General features: G+C 41.8%; 1 protein-coding gene across 7 annotated transcripts in view; it reads left to right on the forward strand.

Annotated features, from left to right (window-relative positions):
* The first annotated feature begins 6,040 nt into the window (after positions 1 to 6,040).
* Positions 6,041 to 16,399, forward strand: part of LOC307096475 (lysine-specific demethylase 6A-like) — a 269,094-nt gene continuing 258,735 nt past the window's right edge. For all 7 annotated transcript variants that reach the window (XM_079766141.1, XM_079766142.1, XM_079766143.1 and 4 more), the window contains exons 1-2: positions 6,041 to 6,523; positions 6,728 to 6,791. In XM_079766141.1, the coding sequence (XP_079622267.1) occupies positions 6,375 to 6,523; positions 6,728 to 6,791 (213 nt within the window). In that variant the 5' untranslated portion in view covers positions 6,041 to 6,374. The remainder of the gene's footprint in view (positions 6,524 to 6,727; positions 6,792 to 16,399) is intronic.

A 16,399-nucleotide genomic window follows, 5' to 3' on the forward strand; every position in this document is an offset into this window, starting at 1 on the left:
AAAAAAATATATTTTATTGATTTTTTACAGAGAGGAAGGGAGAGGAATAGAGAGTTAGAAACATCGATGAGAGAGAAGCATCCATCAGCTGCCTCCTGCACACCTCCCACTGGGGATGTGCCCACAACCAAGGTACATGACCTTGACCAGAATCGAACCTGGGACCCTTCAGTCCGCAGGCCGATGCTCTATCCACTGAGCCACACCAGTTAGGGCTGGACTTATTTCTTATGAATTTCATCAATCTGATTTATTTTTTAGAAAACTAATGCTAATTAGAATTAACAAATTTAATATAGTAATTATCTTTAGCCTGTGTTTTAATTTATAGAAAATGTATTCTATGGTAGAATTGGACCAACGGGCTGATTTCACTACTGTTTTAGGGGTATACTTTACCATACCTCAAATTGCTAACCATGCATGGCAAATATTAGTCACTTACATGAGGGCTGAGTTGACATTCTGAGTCTGAAAAGCCCTTGTGGAGCTCACTGAGAAGGAAATTGCAGTAAAGAAGACCTTGCTTAAAATTGGAATCAAGAATGTTGTTTTGCTTCAGTATTAAAAGCATTGTCTACAGCCCTAACCTGTTTGGCTCTGGATAGAGTGTCGGCCTGTGGACCAGAGTCCCAGGTTCAATTTCAGTCAAGGGCATGTACCTTGGTTGCAGGTTCCTCCTATCCCACACCCTGGTCAGGGCGAGTGCAGGAGGCAACCAATCGTTGTGTTTCTTTCACATTGATGTTTCTGTCTTTCCCTCTCTTCTACCATCCCTAAAAATCAATAGAAAAATATCCTTGAGTGAGGATTTAAAAAAAAAAAAAGAATTCTCTGTGGTCATAAACTATTGCTTTGAAACTTAGAAATGGCATGAGAAACTATGGTTTTTAAACAAGAAGGACTTTCTAGGCTCTTTTTACTTTTTACCCAGTGTATTACAAACAGCTAATTATGTAAGTTATAAATTTGCTTAGATATTGTAAAAAGTGGGAAGCAGATGCATTAAAGTTAATTTTGATGACATACCTATTTCTGCCTTGACTGGTGTTGTGTTGCTCAGTGGTTAGAGTTTTGGTCCATGCATGGACGGATCAAGGGTTCAATTCCTGGTGTCAAAAGTACGTTCCTGGGTTGCAGGTTTGATCTCTGTCCTGATCAGGTGTGTGCCAGAAACAACCACTCTCTGTCTTACATCAATGTCCCTCTTTCTTTCTCTCTCCCCAACTCCCTTCCTCCCATCCTCCCTTCTACTTCCAATTGAAAAAATACTCTTGAGTGAGGATTAAAAAAAAGAAAAGATACCTATTTTTTTTAATGTGGTCTTGAAATTCCTAAGGGTTACTAATTCCTTTAAAGGAACAAATCAAACATGTACATAATTCACATGGGACTGCCATGTAATTAACTAACATAAGCTAGGGTATATGTCTTATTGTTGATTTTTTTACTGGGATTTAACATTTTTTCTATATTATGACTTTTGAGAAAGAAACATTTGATCAGTTGGTTGCCACCTGTACAAGCCCCAATCAGGGATCAAAACTGCAACTTGGGCAATTATCTTCACTGGGAATCAAATCTACTACCTTTTGGTGTAGGGCAGTGGTCAGCAAACTCATTAGTCAACAGAGCCAAATATCAACAGTACAACGATTGAAATTTCTTTGGAGAGCCAAATTTTTTTAACTTAACTTCTTCTAACGCCACTTCTTCAAAATAGACTCGCCCAGGCCGTGGTATTTTGTGGAAGAGCCACACTCAAGGGGCCAAAGAGCCACATGTGGCTCGCGAGCCGCAGTTTGCCAACCACTGGTGTAGGGGATGATGCTTCAATGAACAGCCACACTGGCCAGGTTAACATGATCTTTATTATAATTTTTTTTAGGTTTAGTGCAGAATGACCCTAATGTCACAAAGACTAAGGGGATAAAGAATAGAAACTGTAGGATTTGACCTCTAAGTAGGTTGATTTTTAGACCCTTCCCTCAAGGAATAAGTTGATGTCAGGTTTGGGTTATTAAATGATGTAAAGACTATTTCATGGCCAAGATGTAATTTTCTTCTTCATCCATGGGTTCTTTATGCGTCCAGCCTTGATCAATTGGCTCTGGCACCAAGTATGTTTGAAGGGATTAAATGAAGTGAGGAAATCATTTATTAATTTTTCTATTGCCTAAAAACTGACATGGGGCAATGAGGGAAGGAATAAGAAAAACTTATATCTTAACCGTCTCATGCTGGCCTTATTTTTGAACATTGGAAGAAGAAAGTCCCAAAACAATACTGACAAAAATTCAGGGTTATTTTAAAAACAATCTCCTACTTAGCTAGCTAGCTACCTGCTCTGTAAGGGGTGACTAAGAAGCCAACTATCATACAATGGCCTTTAAATAAAGTTTTGTATTTTTGGTATGTCCAAATAAGCCTCAAGAATAAATGGATATATAAAAGAAAAAAAAAACTAACTGGATGTAGCTTGAAGAGAACTAATGTCTCACTTATGCAGTTATTATACTGATTCTATTTGCAGTGAGAAAGAAATTTTAGCACACATCAGTCAGAAATAGCAAATTAGGGAGTTTCAGCAACACAAAAACTATAGTCCTTTTAAAAAAAATTATTGATTGATTTCAGAGAGGAAGGGAGAGAGAGAGAGAGATAGGAACATCAATGATGAGAGAGAATTATAGGTTGGCTGCCTCTTAGATGACCCACACTGCAGATTGAACCTGCAAACTGGGCATGTGTCCTGACCAGGAATTGAACCATTGACTAGGTCCTGGTTCATAGGTCCATGCTCAACCACTGAGCCACCTTGGTGGGGCTATTTTAAAACTTTATTATTTAGAGTATTACAGACGTCTCCCTTTTTTCTATTGCCATCCTCCACCCATTCCCGGCCTTCACCACTCTATTGTCTGTGTCCATGGGCAATACATATAAGTTCTCAGATTTGACTCCAGGCCACCCTGCTAGGATTGTATGTTTGTAACCTGGACCATACATAAGTGTTATGCCCAGAGTTCGGGATCCCCAATAATCAACCACCAGGGAGCCTTTTCTCCGATGCAAAAGCAAAGAGTCTTTATTCAAACCCGGGTTTGGCTCCTGGCCTCTTTCTGGCATAGCAGTGAGACCAAAGAGAGCGAGCCCTGGGAGAACGATAGGTTATAAAGGGTTGGTCATTTGGGTGGGCTTAGGGAAGTGACGGGGGTTACAGAGGTTGCCTAATTTGGACTGAGTCTACTTCTCTACATTCCTATTGGCAGGTTTATGCAACTGTTACATTCTCGCGGTTTTCCAAGAAAAAGGAGTCATATACATAGTTACACGGGATGGAGGGTACAGTACATTTTGTGCTGTCCTGCTCTGCCCTTTCAATAAGGTGACCAGATTTTAACATTGGTAAAGCGGGACACCATTGACGGGGAGGGGTTCTTTTTTAAAAAAAATATATATTTTATTGATTTTTTACAGAGAGGAAGAGAGAGGGATAGAGAGTTAAAAACATCGATGAGAGAGAAACATCGATCAGCTGCCTCTTGCACACCCCCTACTGGGGATGTGCCCGCAACCAACATACATGCCCTTGACCAGAGTCCGCAGGCCGACGCTCTATCCACTGAGCCAAACCGGTTTCGGCCTGGGGGGGGGGTTCTTGATTAAAAATTTGGTTTATATTGTAATCGCTTTTGGTTTTTTAATAAAAGGAAATTCACTTCTTAGATCATTGTTGAATTTGCATCCTCTTTTCTTACTCATGTTAAAAATCTAAAAAAAATGATTTAAAATTATATTATAAATTATTATATACATATTGCTTAAAAACACAGTAAGTAGGTACATAATTACATGAACATATTTTATTGTTAGTTTATAAATTAAGTTAATTTGATTGTTATAAAGTAACTATATTTTAAAAATTATTTTAATCCTATATTTCTTTCTAAATAATAACTATACTAACTTGTATTATTTTTCCTCTGAATTTGCCGTAATGTAAGTCGTAAGTGTCACTTTCAAGGCCGGCACTAGACTTTTTGCCACCACTATAAAATATAAATAATACGAGTACTGTCTGCTAAATTCAAGAAAATTTATGTATTTATGAAATAAATTACTTACCTAAATTATCTGAATAGCTGATTTGTAATGACATTACTTGTTTAACTAGCTTACTAGCACGCAGTACGATGTGTATCATCTGAGAGACAAAATGTTTTCATCGTTGCCAATCCCAAAAAATGCCATTGTTCATTAAGTCCAAACAATGGTGGTCGAATTCTAACAACTGATCAACAATGCGAACTTTGATAAGCAGTTCTCGATAATCAGTTCTCAACAATTATTTGTTATTATTAAAGTTTAACATTATAAAATTAACAAAAATAATATAAAACTCATATCCTGGCTAAATAGCCACATGGCTGCCAAAAACCGTATATTCCCTTCCCATTCTCTCACCGTTCCCTAGCTTGTCGTGCATTCTTTCCAAAAATCGGGACTTTTTAAAACGCCGCGGGACGTGGGACAAATTGTTAAAAATCGGGACTGTCCCGCCAAAAGCGGGACGTCTGGTCACCTTAACCATACACCATCTATGAAGGGGAACTGAGGCCCAGAACAGTGTCATCACTTGCCTGAGGACACAGAGCAATACATAATTTTCCCATTAACGTATTTTTTAATAGGTGTCTTTTGCACCACTTTGTTCTCAGTGCCTGGTCCATAATACCTGATTAATTACTATTCGTTGAACTCAACATATTATCTAATTTCATCAGTTAGCACTTCTCACAATCTGGTCTCAGAACCACTTTACACTCGATAGCCCTCTACACTCTATAAGCCATTATAATAAGATATTTGGGGTACTTAGCCTCTTGAGATCTACCAGTTTATTTTATGTATACATGGAATAGATCTCTAATATTTTTTAAAAAAATACAATTTATTAATTTTATACAGAGAGGGAGAGGGATAGAGAGTTAGAAACATCGATGAGAGAGAAACATCCATCAGCTGCCTCCTGCACGCCCCCCACTGGGGATGTGCCCACAACCAAGGTACATGCCCTTGACCAGAATCGAACCTGGGACCCTTCAGTCCGCAGGCTGGTGGTCTATCCACTGAGCCACACCCGTCAGGGCAGATCTGTAATATTTTTATTGATTTCAGAGAGGGAGAGGAGAGAGAGAAACATCAATGATGAGGAAATCATTGATGGGCTGCCTGCTGCTGGTCCCACTACTGGGGATTGACCTGCAACTCTAGCGTGTGTACTCACCAGAACTGAACCATGACCTGGTTTATAGATTGACGCTCAACCACTGATCCACAAAGATAGAGCTTGATTTTGCTTATACACAAATCATTCTTTGTAGGCAATTAAGCTGAAGAAGCCTAGGAATAAAGTTTTGAAGAAAAGGTTAGAAAAAAGGGGCCGGGAGTTAAGAGAGTTGTAGTATGTAACCCAGATTCTAAGGACATGAGCTGAAGTTTCAAGAACTTCCGTCTTCTGTTTCGGTGATTGAGAATGGGGCAGAGGGAAAAGGGAGAGTCAGCAATGGGCCCATTACTTTCAGAGATACTAAAAGTATCAAATCTCTTGACAGGGTAGGTTCAGTACTATGCATTGTTTATTAGGAAGGGGAACCAGGCCAGGTCCGAGGCTCTTGCTACCAGGGGCGCAGAGCAGGTAGAGGAGGTCCGCACTCGAGTCCTCTCCAGTATCTTCCTGATGTCATCCTTCCCCCACCGCTCCTTTCTTTGTACATCTCTCGTGCCCGGTTACAGGACCTGGATACCTTCTGGGGCGAAGGTAAGGAGCAAAAAAACGACCTCGCTCATCTCGTGACTACCATTTAACGACAGACATGTCCAACAACCAATTACCACTCGCCGTTGCCAGTTTTCTGCCCCGAGTTCAGTGGGCAGGACTCCGGGAGCTAGCAAGTTCAGTTGTACTACAGCTGACGTGAGTCAACAAAGGTCACGTGAGACAAACCAGTCGCGTCAATTGGCAGCGCCTGGCAGCTCGGGACGGGAGGCACCACGGGAACTTCGGTCGCTCCTTGACACAATTACAACTTTGCTACAGGTTGCGAAGTTTGTGATTCTACGAAATCCTCCCAGCACCGCTAACTTCCGCCTTTTCTGGTGTCCCCGCCTATCTTGAGATGTGATCCAGTAGCCAAGGTTCGTAGCCGTTGCATCCTCTGCTTTCGCCATCACCTTGGGATTCTTTTCGCCACAATCCGCCGGTGGAGGCCGTGGCAGTGCTAGTGTTAGTCTCACGCGGCAGGGGCGTTTTTTGAGAGCTAGACTGAGGGTTGGCAAGTTTAAGAGAGTTTTAAATTTGTTGCTTTTCCATGAAATCCTGCGGAGTAACGCTTGTTACTGCCACCTCTTTCTGTGATGAGGGAAAGAAAATGGCGGCAGGAAAAGCGAGCGGCGAGAGCAAGGAGGAGTCCTTAAGCTTGACAGCCGAAGAGGAGGAGGTGCTCGGCGGATTGGATAGGTACGGGCCACCATCACTTCCTTAACCGGTTCTAGACAGGCTGGCGCCACTTTCCGGGGTAGCTCCAGTGCGATTTGGGTCGGGTGGCAACGGGGGGTGATTTCAGAGCTTTCCAGGCGTCAAATACCGGAGCCTGGGCTCTAGAAGGGACTAGTCAGTGGCTTTTATATAACCTTAACGAGCTTCATGTATCTCTTTTCATAGCCGGCTCTTTGGGTTCGTGAGGCTTCACGAAGATGGCGCCAGGACGAAGACCCTATTGGGCAAGGTAAGGCAACCGCGTGGGCCTTGTGTGTCTGCCCCTGCTTCGGCTCCCGCGGCTCCCAAGGCTGGTTGTCACTCATTGTGACTGCAAAGGGAAAACAATATTTTTGGTCTTATCTCATGCTGGATAATCTAGATTGAATTTCTGTCTTATACCTTAAGGGGCAGATACAGCGCCGCTTTGGGGCTCAACAGTTATTTTAGTGTATTTTGCTTAGGAGATATCTGAAATACAGAAATCACAATGTGAGCTGCTTTCAATATTTCGACTTCTATTATTCTCTTCTCCCCACGTGATGTATTTTTTTGGCTCTCGCCTGTGATGACTAATTTTAACTACATGTTTTAATGAGTTTCTGTGTCCCATTTCTCGGGTGAATTAAGTAAGCTACAGGTACTTTACAACTAAACAGTTCGGTTTTTAACTAGTATCTTAATCAGTTCGTGTCTGACTTAAATTTATGTGATTTGTTTACTTGTTTTGGGCTACCTGCCACACACATATTGCTTTGAGTATGTTTTTATTATTATTTTTCCCCCCCTTGTGCCTTGTTTCTTGTGTCTGATGGATACCAGAGCTGGATTTTCTGTTTATGAGTGTGAAAAGTTCTGGCACTACCATTTAATTAATGGCTGCCCCTATCGGCCGAGGCCAAGATGGCGGGAAATAGTGGGAGGAGAAATGAAGGGACAAGGGAAGAGATAAACAGGGACATAATAAATATGAGTAGACCTTACCTTCTGCCTGAGTACTTTGTGTTTCATAAAGATTGACCACTATTATTTATAAGTAGTATTCTGGTATCTTTCTAAGCTTCTCACCAGCATTTATAAATCTAAAATGTGCTCTTTGCCCTGGGTGGTTTGGCTCAGTGGATAGTGTTGGCCCGGAGACTGAAGGGTCCCAGGTTCGATTCTGGTCAAGGACACATGCCCGAGTTGTGGACTCCATCCCCAGTAGGGGGCGTGCAGGAGGCAGCCTGTCCATGATTCCCTTTCAACATGGATTTCTATCCCTCCCTCTTCCTCTCTGAAATCAATAAAGAAATATATATACACACACACACATATATATATATATATATATATTTATTTATTTATTTCATATATATATGAAAGTAAGAAGGAACTTTAAAGGGGACTGGAGTACACTTTTGGAGGTGATGAATTTGTATTTTCTTGATTTGGTGATGGGTTTATGGATGTGCACATATGCCAAAACTTTTTGAGTTATGCATGTTAAATGTGCAGTTTTATTTTATGTCAACTTTAATTCAATAAAGATGGGTGGGTGGAAGGGTAACATATAGGAGGCAGAGATTTGAGAAATTTCTAGCACACTCTCCAAAATATTTCATTGCACTTTAATTTTTCAGTTAATGAGTATTGACCTAAGCAGGTAAGAATTCATAAAAGTCTCAAAGCTAAGTAAAATTAATCAAGTTAATTTATATTTCCATTTCACACAAAATATTCATAGTAGTTTATCAAAATATATTACCCTGTATCTTATGAATTCTTTCAACCAGTATTTCTGTTTCTTTTTTAAAGTGTATGTATATTTTAAATTTTTATTTAATTAACTTAGAGAAAGAGAGGGAGAGAAACATCAATTTTTTTGTTCATCCATTTATGCATTTATTGGTTGCTTTTTGTATATGTCCTGACCCAGGATTGAACCAAAACCTTGGCTATTGAGACAATGCTTTAACAAAGTGACTTAACTAGCCTGTGCTCTCTTTCCCTCACTCTATAATCAATAAATAAGATTGGTTAAAAGAAAAGAAATAGAGTATCATTTTTATTAACATTTTTTAATGTAATGCTAGAGATCTGAGAAATCTGTCTCAAGAAACTATTGCTAAAATGCCCATTATTATTTATTTAGAAGTATATCAATTATTTCTTGCTGTTAATTCCCACCCGAGAACATTTTTTTTCATTGACTTTTATAGAGAGTGGGAGTGGGGGAGGAAGATGGGGTTGTGGGGTTAGAGAGAGAGAAAGATTACTACCAGAGAAACACATCAATTGGTTCCTTCCATTACCTGCAACCCAGGTACTAGTACATGTATTTGACTGGAAATCTGAACTTGAGACCCTTTGGAGCTGGAGCCAATTCTCTAACCACTGAGAACACCATCTTTATCAATTTTTAGTTTGATCTAGATAATTTGTTACTGAAACTTTTTCTTTCCATTTTTTTAAAATCCTCATCTTAGGATATATTTTTCATGATGAGAGAGAGAAGAGGGAAAAAAAACCACAATACATTGATGTGAGAAAGAAACATGCAACAGTTGCCTTCCACATGTTTACCATGAAAACCTAGGTGTGTGCCCTGACCAGTAATTGAGCCACAACCATTTTGTTGAACCAGATAACACTCCAGCCAACTGAGACACACCATCCAGGATTGCCCTGGGGATAACTTTAGAATATAGAAGGTGGTTAAAACTTTTTGGGTAATGGAAGTAGTTTAAAATGTATTAAAGCATGGATTTTTCTAAATATGAATTCTTACATGGAGAAAACTTAGTTTCTTGAAGTGTTGTGTTTTTCTTTTTTATCACTCACTCACCCACCCTCCCCTTTCCCTTTCTTGAAGTGGTTTTTATACTTGGTGATTTTAAAGATAATTTTGCATTTTATATATATGTTCTGTTTGTTAATATTTAAACATATACTCCTTTTCTTTTTTTTATTTTTATTTTTTTTATTAATATATTTTATTGATTTCTTACAGAGAGGAAGGGGAAGGGATAGTGAGTTGGAAACATCGATGAGAGAGAAACATCGATCAGCTGCCTCCTACACACCTCCCACTGGGGATGTGCCCGCAACCAAGGTACATGCCCTTGACCGGAATCGAACCTGGGACCTTTCAGTCCGCAGGCCGACGCTCTATCCACTGAGCCAAACCGGTTAGGGCCATATATTCCTTTTCAGTTAAGAAGGTTGAGTTCAAGTGACCATAGAAATAATGTCATATTGGTAACCTGAAGTGCCCCAAGGTTTTTTCCTGTGGTCATGTCTCATGATGCCCAAGAAGGAGCTCTGCGGATAAGAAAATTTAAGCAAAAGTGTGGAAAATTTATTACAAGCTGATTCAGACTCCCTTCATGGGAGAGGTGGCCCAATCATGGGCTTCCCATTGAAGCCTTTTAGTCCAGAAGTATATATTTGCTAAAAGTCTGCTTTTATATCTATCTGTGTCCTCACCTGCTTGATTCCCTCAATTGTTCTTGCCCAGCATTGGACCTGAATTTTCCCTGTTTCTATGTGTTCTTTCTCTGTTCTTATGCTGAACTTTCTCTGTGTCTGTATGTCAGTACACCTTATTATTGCAGGCCCTCCTTTGGTTTCCCATGCCTCCCCTTGAGTCCAGAAACATAGTTTCTGCATGGTTGGTTCCAGTGATTAGGCTGGCTCATACTGCTGTGTCTGCCCTTACCTATGTTCCACCTGTTTTGTTTCCCACTGGACCCCTGCCCTGCATGTTTCAAGTTAACCCTCTCAATATTTTGTTACTTAGAAATTAAGGCTTTAATTTTGGGATTAAAAGGGGTATTTTCTTTTTTTTTTTTAAATATATATTTTATTGATTTTTTACAGAGAGGAAGGGAGAGGGATAGAAAGCTAGAAACATCGATGAGAGAGAAACATCGACCAGCTGCCTCCTGCACACCCCCCACCGGGGATGTGCCCGCAACCGAGGTACATGCCCTTGACCGGAATCGAACCCGGGACCCTTCAGTCCGCAGGCTGACGCTCTATCCACTGAGCCAAACTGGTCTTGGCAAAAGGGGTATTTTCTTGTTAGGAAAGTTGTCTTCTAAACAACATGGTTTTATTGTTTATGCTAGAGGTCCAGTGCACGAAATTTGGGGTCCCTCATCCCAGATTGCGAGAGGGCTCAGGCCAGGCCGAGGGACCCCACTGGTGCATTACTGGGGCTGGGGAGGGATGCGGGAGGTTGGCCAACCGGGGAGGGACTGTGGGAGGGCTCCAGGGTGTGTCTGGCTTGTCTTGCTCAGTCCCGATCAGCTGAACCCCAGCAGCAAGCTAACCTACTGGTCCAAGCGTCTGCCCCCTAGTGGTCATTGTATGTCGTAGCGACTGGTCGACTGTCTGCCCCCTGGTGGTCAGTGCACGTTATAGTGAGCGGTTGAGCGGCCTTAGCATATCACACTTTGATTGAACGGACAACTGGATGATCAAACACTTAGCATATTAGGCTTTTATTATATAGGATATTACTGGACAAGGTCTTAATGACATGGGATAGTTACAAAATTTTGATATAATACTGATCATAAAGATTGGAAAAATTATAAAAAGTGTTTTCATATTTGAGAACACAATTCAGAACTGTCAGATTATAAACAGTTACTTTCAAGTTTTAGTTTAAAAATAATTAAATGGGTCTATATAATCAAATAAAAGGACTAAGGAGCATTGCCAGGTGACTCAGTTGGATTATTGTCCCATATACCAAGAAGTTGCGGTTTTGATTCCTGGTTAGGGAACATACCTAGGTTGTGTTAACATAAGAAACATTCAAACCTGTAAAGCATTTTTGTGAGTTTATTTGAGCCAAACTGTTGCCAATTGTCGGGAAGCAGAATCTCAAGGGATTGAGACAATGCTCCAAAGAATGGAGGTTTTTCACCTATTTTTATAAATTACCACCAGAGGAGGAGACATAAGTGGGCTACATGAAATTTATTGGTAGATTAGGGAGGTGGGAGAAAGCAAAGCGGGGAAAACCTGTGATTATTGGATAAAAAGTAATATTAGACATATGCTTCTTTTACATAGATGGGTATAGGATAGTTTACAGTCAACAATTAACATGATAACAATAACAATGAAGGAATTTGTTGTCTCCACCTTGGTGCCCTGGCACATTGTGCCTTGAGGGGTCTGGAAAATGGCAAGTTACAAGTTACCCTGACATTCCAAAGGTATGTTATATAAATGCAAAAAGACAATAAGTTCAGTTAAGATAAAAATTGATCTTTGTCAGGGAAGATACCAGCCTAGTACATGACTACCAACTCACTATAAACTGCTTTTTAATTTAAAAAGTTTTAATTTCAGACCATCATTTGTGGTTACTTGTAGGTCTCTGAGTTTTCAAGGCCTGCATGACGGCCTTTCCTAAGCTTGTCAGGTTAGCATGTGGCCCTTTGTCTACAGTTGTAGCTTTCCTCCCAATCATGCACATGGGAGGCAACTGATTGGTGTTTCACTCTGATATCTCTTTCTCTTCTTCCTTCTCTCTAGAAATCAATAAACATATCCTGCCCTAACCGGTTTGGCTCAGTGGATAGAGCATCGGCCTGCGGACTGAAGGGTCCCAGGTTCGATTCCGGTCAAGGGCACATGCCTGGGTTGTGGGCTCCATTCCCAGTGGGGGTGTGCAGGAGGCAGCTGATTGGATGTTTCTCTCATCAATGTTTCTAACTATCCCTCTCCCTTTCTCTCAATAAAATATATTAAAAAACAAAAACATGCTGAAACCGGTTTGGCTCAGTGGGTAGAGCGTCAGACTGTGGACTGAAGGGTCCCAGGTTCACTTCCGGTCAAGGGCATTTACCTTGGTTGCGGGCACATCCCTAGTAGGAGGTGTGCAGGAGGCAGCTGATCGATGTTTCTCTCTCATCAATGTTTCTAAATCTCTATCCCTCTCCCTTCCTCTCTGTAAAAAATAAATAAAATATATTAAAAAACAAACAAAACAAAAAACAAAACAAAAACAAAAACATATCCTCAGGTAAGGAGTAAAAGAAAAAAGACTAAGGAAATCTGTTGTCATTTAATGTACTGAGTAAAACTTTTACCAGGTATGAATTTTTGTAACTTATGTGATAAAATTGATTTATAAGCCCCACTCTCAACCAAAATGAAGTTTAGTTTTTGGTAAACTATAAAGTTAAAGTAGATATTTTTTCAGATATAGATTATAAGATTTTCATTTTGATGTTTGTTTTTGTGATGCTTTGAGCTCTTTGCAACTGATGCTAAGTGAAAATACTAATTTTGTCAAATGAGGTATCCAGAGAGCTAATTTGTGTTAAGAGAACCATAATACTGTTTGAAATAACAAATTAAGTCCTGTGTATGCATATGTATTTGTAGAGTGTTAATGGAATTTAGTTAATGATTGGCATATCTGATGACCTCAGATTGAGGCTTATAAGTTGAAACCATAAATCAGAGCAATAATGAGGAAGAATAATTTTCCCTCTAACCTTTTCAGTTCTTGCTGAGATCTGCCATGTAATAAAAGACAAAATAACATGAGAAAAAGATTGAGTTTTATGACATGTATATACCTTCTATATTTACATAGGAGATACCTGGGAAAATTGGGTAACTTTTCCAAGTGGCTCAAGCCTTACCTTAAATGCTATCTCCAGCTTTAGGCAAAAAAACCACAAACAAACAGATTTTGGGCTTGGGAAGCTGGTTAAAGGAAATCAAAGTAAATGTGGGTAAGATGGTTATGCAAATTTAAGTTTGGGACCTTTTCCATTGATGAGAGTTTCTTGTGATTTAGTCACTCTCATCTTGTAAAGAGAGAGTCACCCTAGCAAAAGGAGTTTTCCCTTTAAATGTAAAAGAACTGATGACCTGACCAGAAATGGAACCCTAGACCTTTTAGTGTACAGGAGGATGCTCCAACAAAGCCACACCTGCCAGGGCTGATTACTTTTTGAGAGGCTTGTACACATAATCTCTTAAAAATGAGTAGCAATTGCCCTTTTGTAAGGGTCTTTTACATTTAAAGGGAAAACTCCTTTTGCTAGGGTGACTCTCTCTTTACGAGGTGAGAGTGACTAAATCACAAGAAACTCTCATCAATCAGCTGGCACTTGGAAGGCAACCTACCCATCGATCAGCTGGCACTTGGAAGGCAATCTACCCATGTTTCTCACATCATTGTTGTTTCTGTCTCTTTCTCTTAAACAAATTAAAATAAATAACAGATTTGTCTTTTAAAAATTAATCATTTCAAAATAATCCTCTAAAAGATGGAAAAGGCCCCAAACTTAAATTTGCAGTTATAAAAGGACAACTGCTACTCCTTTTTCAGAGATTCTCTTTTGTTTACAAGCCTCTCAAAAGTAATCAGTTCAAAATAATCCTATGCCTACGAGCCATAGTGTGGGATGGCATAGTCTGCTACCCATCTAGCTATATATATAAAAAATCAGTGACCGAATGCTGTAAGGACCGATCTTTATGACGCCCACTGCGACCAGCAAACTGCCCAATGAGGGTGGGGTGGGGCTGGCTGGCTGGCTGGCCAACCTCCTGAAGCCCCTCCCCCCTGGCCAGGCCTGCCCCTTATCGCTCTCCCCTACACCAATAGGGGTCAGGGCCAGAGGCCAACCTCTTGCAGACCCGTTCCTTATTGCCCCCACTCCAATAGAGGTGGGGCCGGCTGGCCAACCTCCTGCAGCCCCTCTCCGCCCACTAGGCCCCACCCCAGGTCAGACCTCCCAACCCGATCAGGGGTAAGGCCTGCGGGCCAACGACCTGTGACCCCTCTCCCTGGCCGACGCCGTCCCTGATGGGCCCCCACCACCCCAATCGACTCGCAGGCTCTCCCCCCAGCCAGCTCCGCCACCGATCAGCCCCCCCCTCCCCAAATTGGGGGTGGGGCACGCCGGCCAATCACCCTTGGCCCCTCCCCACAGCTGGCTGGGCCCTGATTGGGTGCCAATTGGGACGGGCCAGTCAGCCAACCTCCTGCCATCTCCTCCCAACAGGCCCATCCCTGATCTGCCCGGATCCGGCTGGACCCAACCCGTACACAAATTTATGCACTGGGCCTCTAGTCCTATATAATCTTATAAAATAAAGAGGTAATATGCAAATTGACCATCACTTCAACACACAAGATTTCTGCCCCCATGTGGTAAAAGATGGCCACCCCCATGTGGACACAAGATGGCTGACAGGGGAGGGCAGTTGTGGGCGAACAGACCTGCAAGGGAAGGCAATTGGGGGCGATCAGGCCTGTAGGGGAGGACAGTTGGCAGGGACCAGCCCTGCAGGGGAGGGCATTTGGGGGCAGTCAGGCCATCAAGGGAGGGCAGTTAGGGGTGACTGGGCCAGCAGGGGAGGGCAGTTAGAGGCTATTGGACCAGTAGGGGAGAGCAGTTAGGGGCAATCGGGCTGGCAGTGAAGCAGTTAGGCGTCGATCAAGCTGGCAGGGGAGTGGTTAAGGTGATTAGGCTGGCAGGCAGAAGTGGTTAAGGTCAATCAGGCTGGCAGGCAGGTGAGCAGTTGGGAGCCAGCAGTCCTGGATCATGATAGGGGTCCCAGATTGGATAGGGTGCAGGCTAGGCTGAGGGAAACCCTCTCACCCCGTGCACGAATTTTGTGCACTGGGCCTCTATTTTATCATATTGTGCTTGTAGAACCCTAAGTGATATAAGAAAAGGACAAGGATTAGGGCATCTGTGTAGGAGGGAATCATGAAGTACTTTAAAAGTTTCTCAGAAAGACTTGTTTAACAAATAAAAGATTGAATAGCTCTCTCTTCTGTTCTTCTCTGCTTTCATTTTCTAGTAATACTTATGCTGTTGCTTCTTTTCTTGAGATCTTGGAAATAAGTATTCATTGGTCTCTTTAATACATTCTCTGAGAGATATTTGGCAGGAATCCTATCTAATAAAGAGGGAATATGCTAATTGACCCTCACCCCGTCACAAAGATGGCGACTACAGGCAGTAAGGAGGGAATATGCTAATTGACTGCCCCGCCCTCAAAGATGGTGGCGCCCACAGCCAATAAGGAGGGAATATGCTAATTGACTGCCATAACCTCAACAATGGTGGCACCCACAGCCACAAGATGGTGGCACCCATTCCCCTCAGTTCTGCCGGGGTGGCAGGCACGCATGGCAAGGCCTGCCTCCGGAATTCCCCAGTCACCTTAGCCCCTCAGCTGCTCAGGGCCGGCCCGAGGCGCAGGCTAGCCTCGGATGGCGGCTGCCCAGCCACCCAGGGCTGCCTAAGGCTCAGGTAACCAGGGCCGGTTGAGGCTTGCGTGGCCAGCAGTGGCAGCAACAGAGGTGTGATGGGGCGTCACCTTCCCCTGATCGCCGGGTCGCCTCCTGCCCCTGAGGGCTCCCAGACTGTGAGAGGGGCAGGCCTGGCTGAGTGATCCCCCCTCTAGTGCATGAATTTTCATGCACCAGGCCTCTAGTATTTAATAATGGTCATATTGGAGAGAAAGACTCTGGTGAAGAGAGAAGACCATTTAAAATTCTCACGCTATGTATTCCTGGGCTATTTAATATTACTTTTCCTTCTTTTATTGAACATACATTAATTTTAAAATAATATTTTTATAGTGATTCTATAGTGACTACAGAAGATTTTAGTTAGATGGTCATGATTATAAATATTTGAATACCAGATTGTAGATCTTCTGAGCATATTATTTAGTAGTGGACTTACTGAGTCATATGCAAATATCTGCTTAAATCTTGAAGAACCATCTGTGTTCTACATTTTTTATTTTTTTTAGTTTCAGTTATGTCGGTTCGTTAAAGTTGGTTTAAATCTATTATATTTTTAACAATTCTTTGTC

Source organism: Cnephaeus nilssonii (genome assembly GCF_951640355.1).
Source record: "Cnephaeus nilssonii genome assembly, chromosome: Y".
In the NCBI taxonomy this organism is placed as follows: Eukaryota; Metazoa; Chordata; class Mammalia; order Chiroptera; family Vespertilionidae; genus Cnephaeus; species Cnephaeus nilssonii.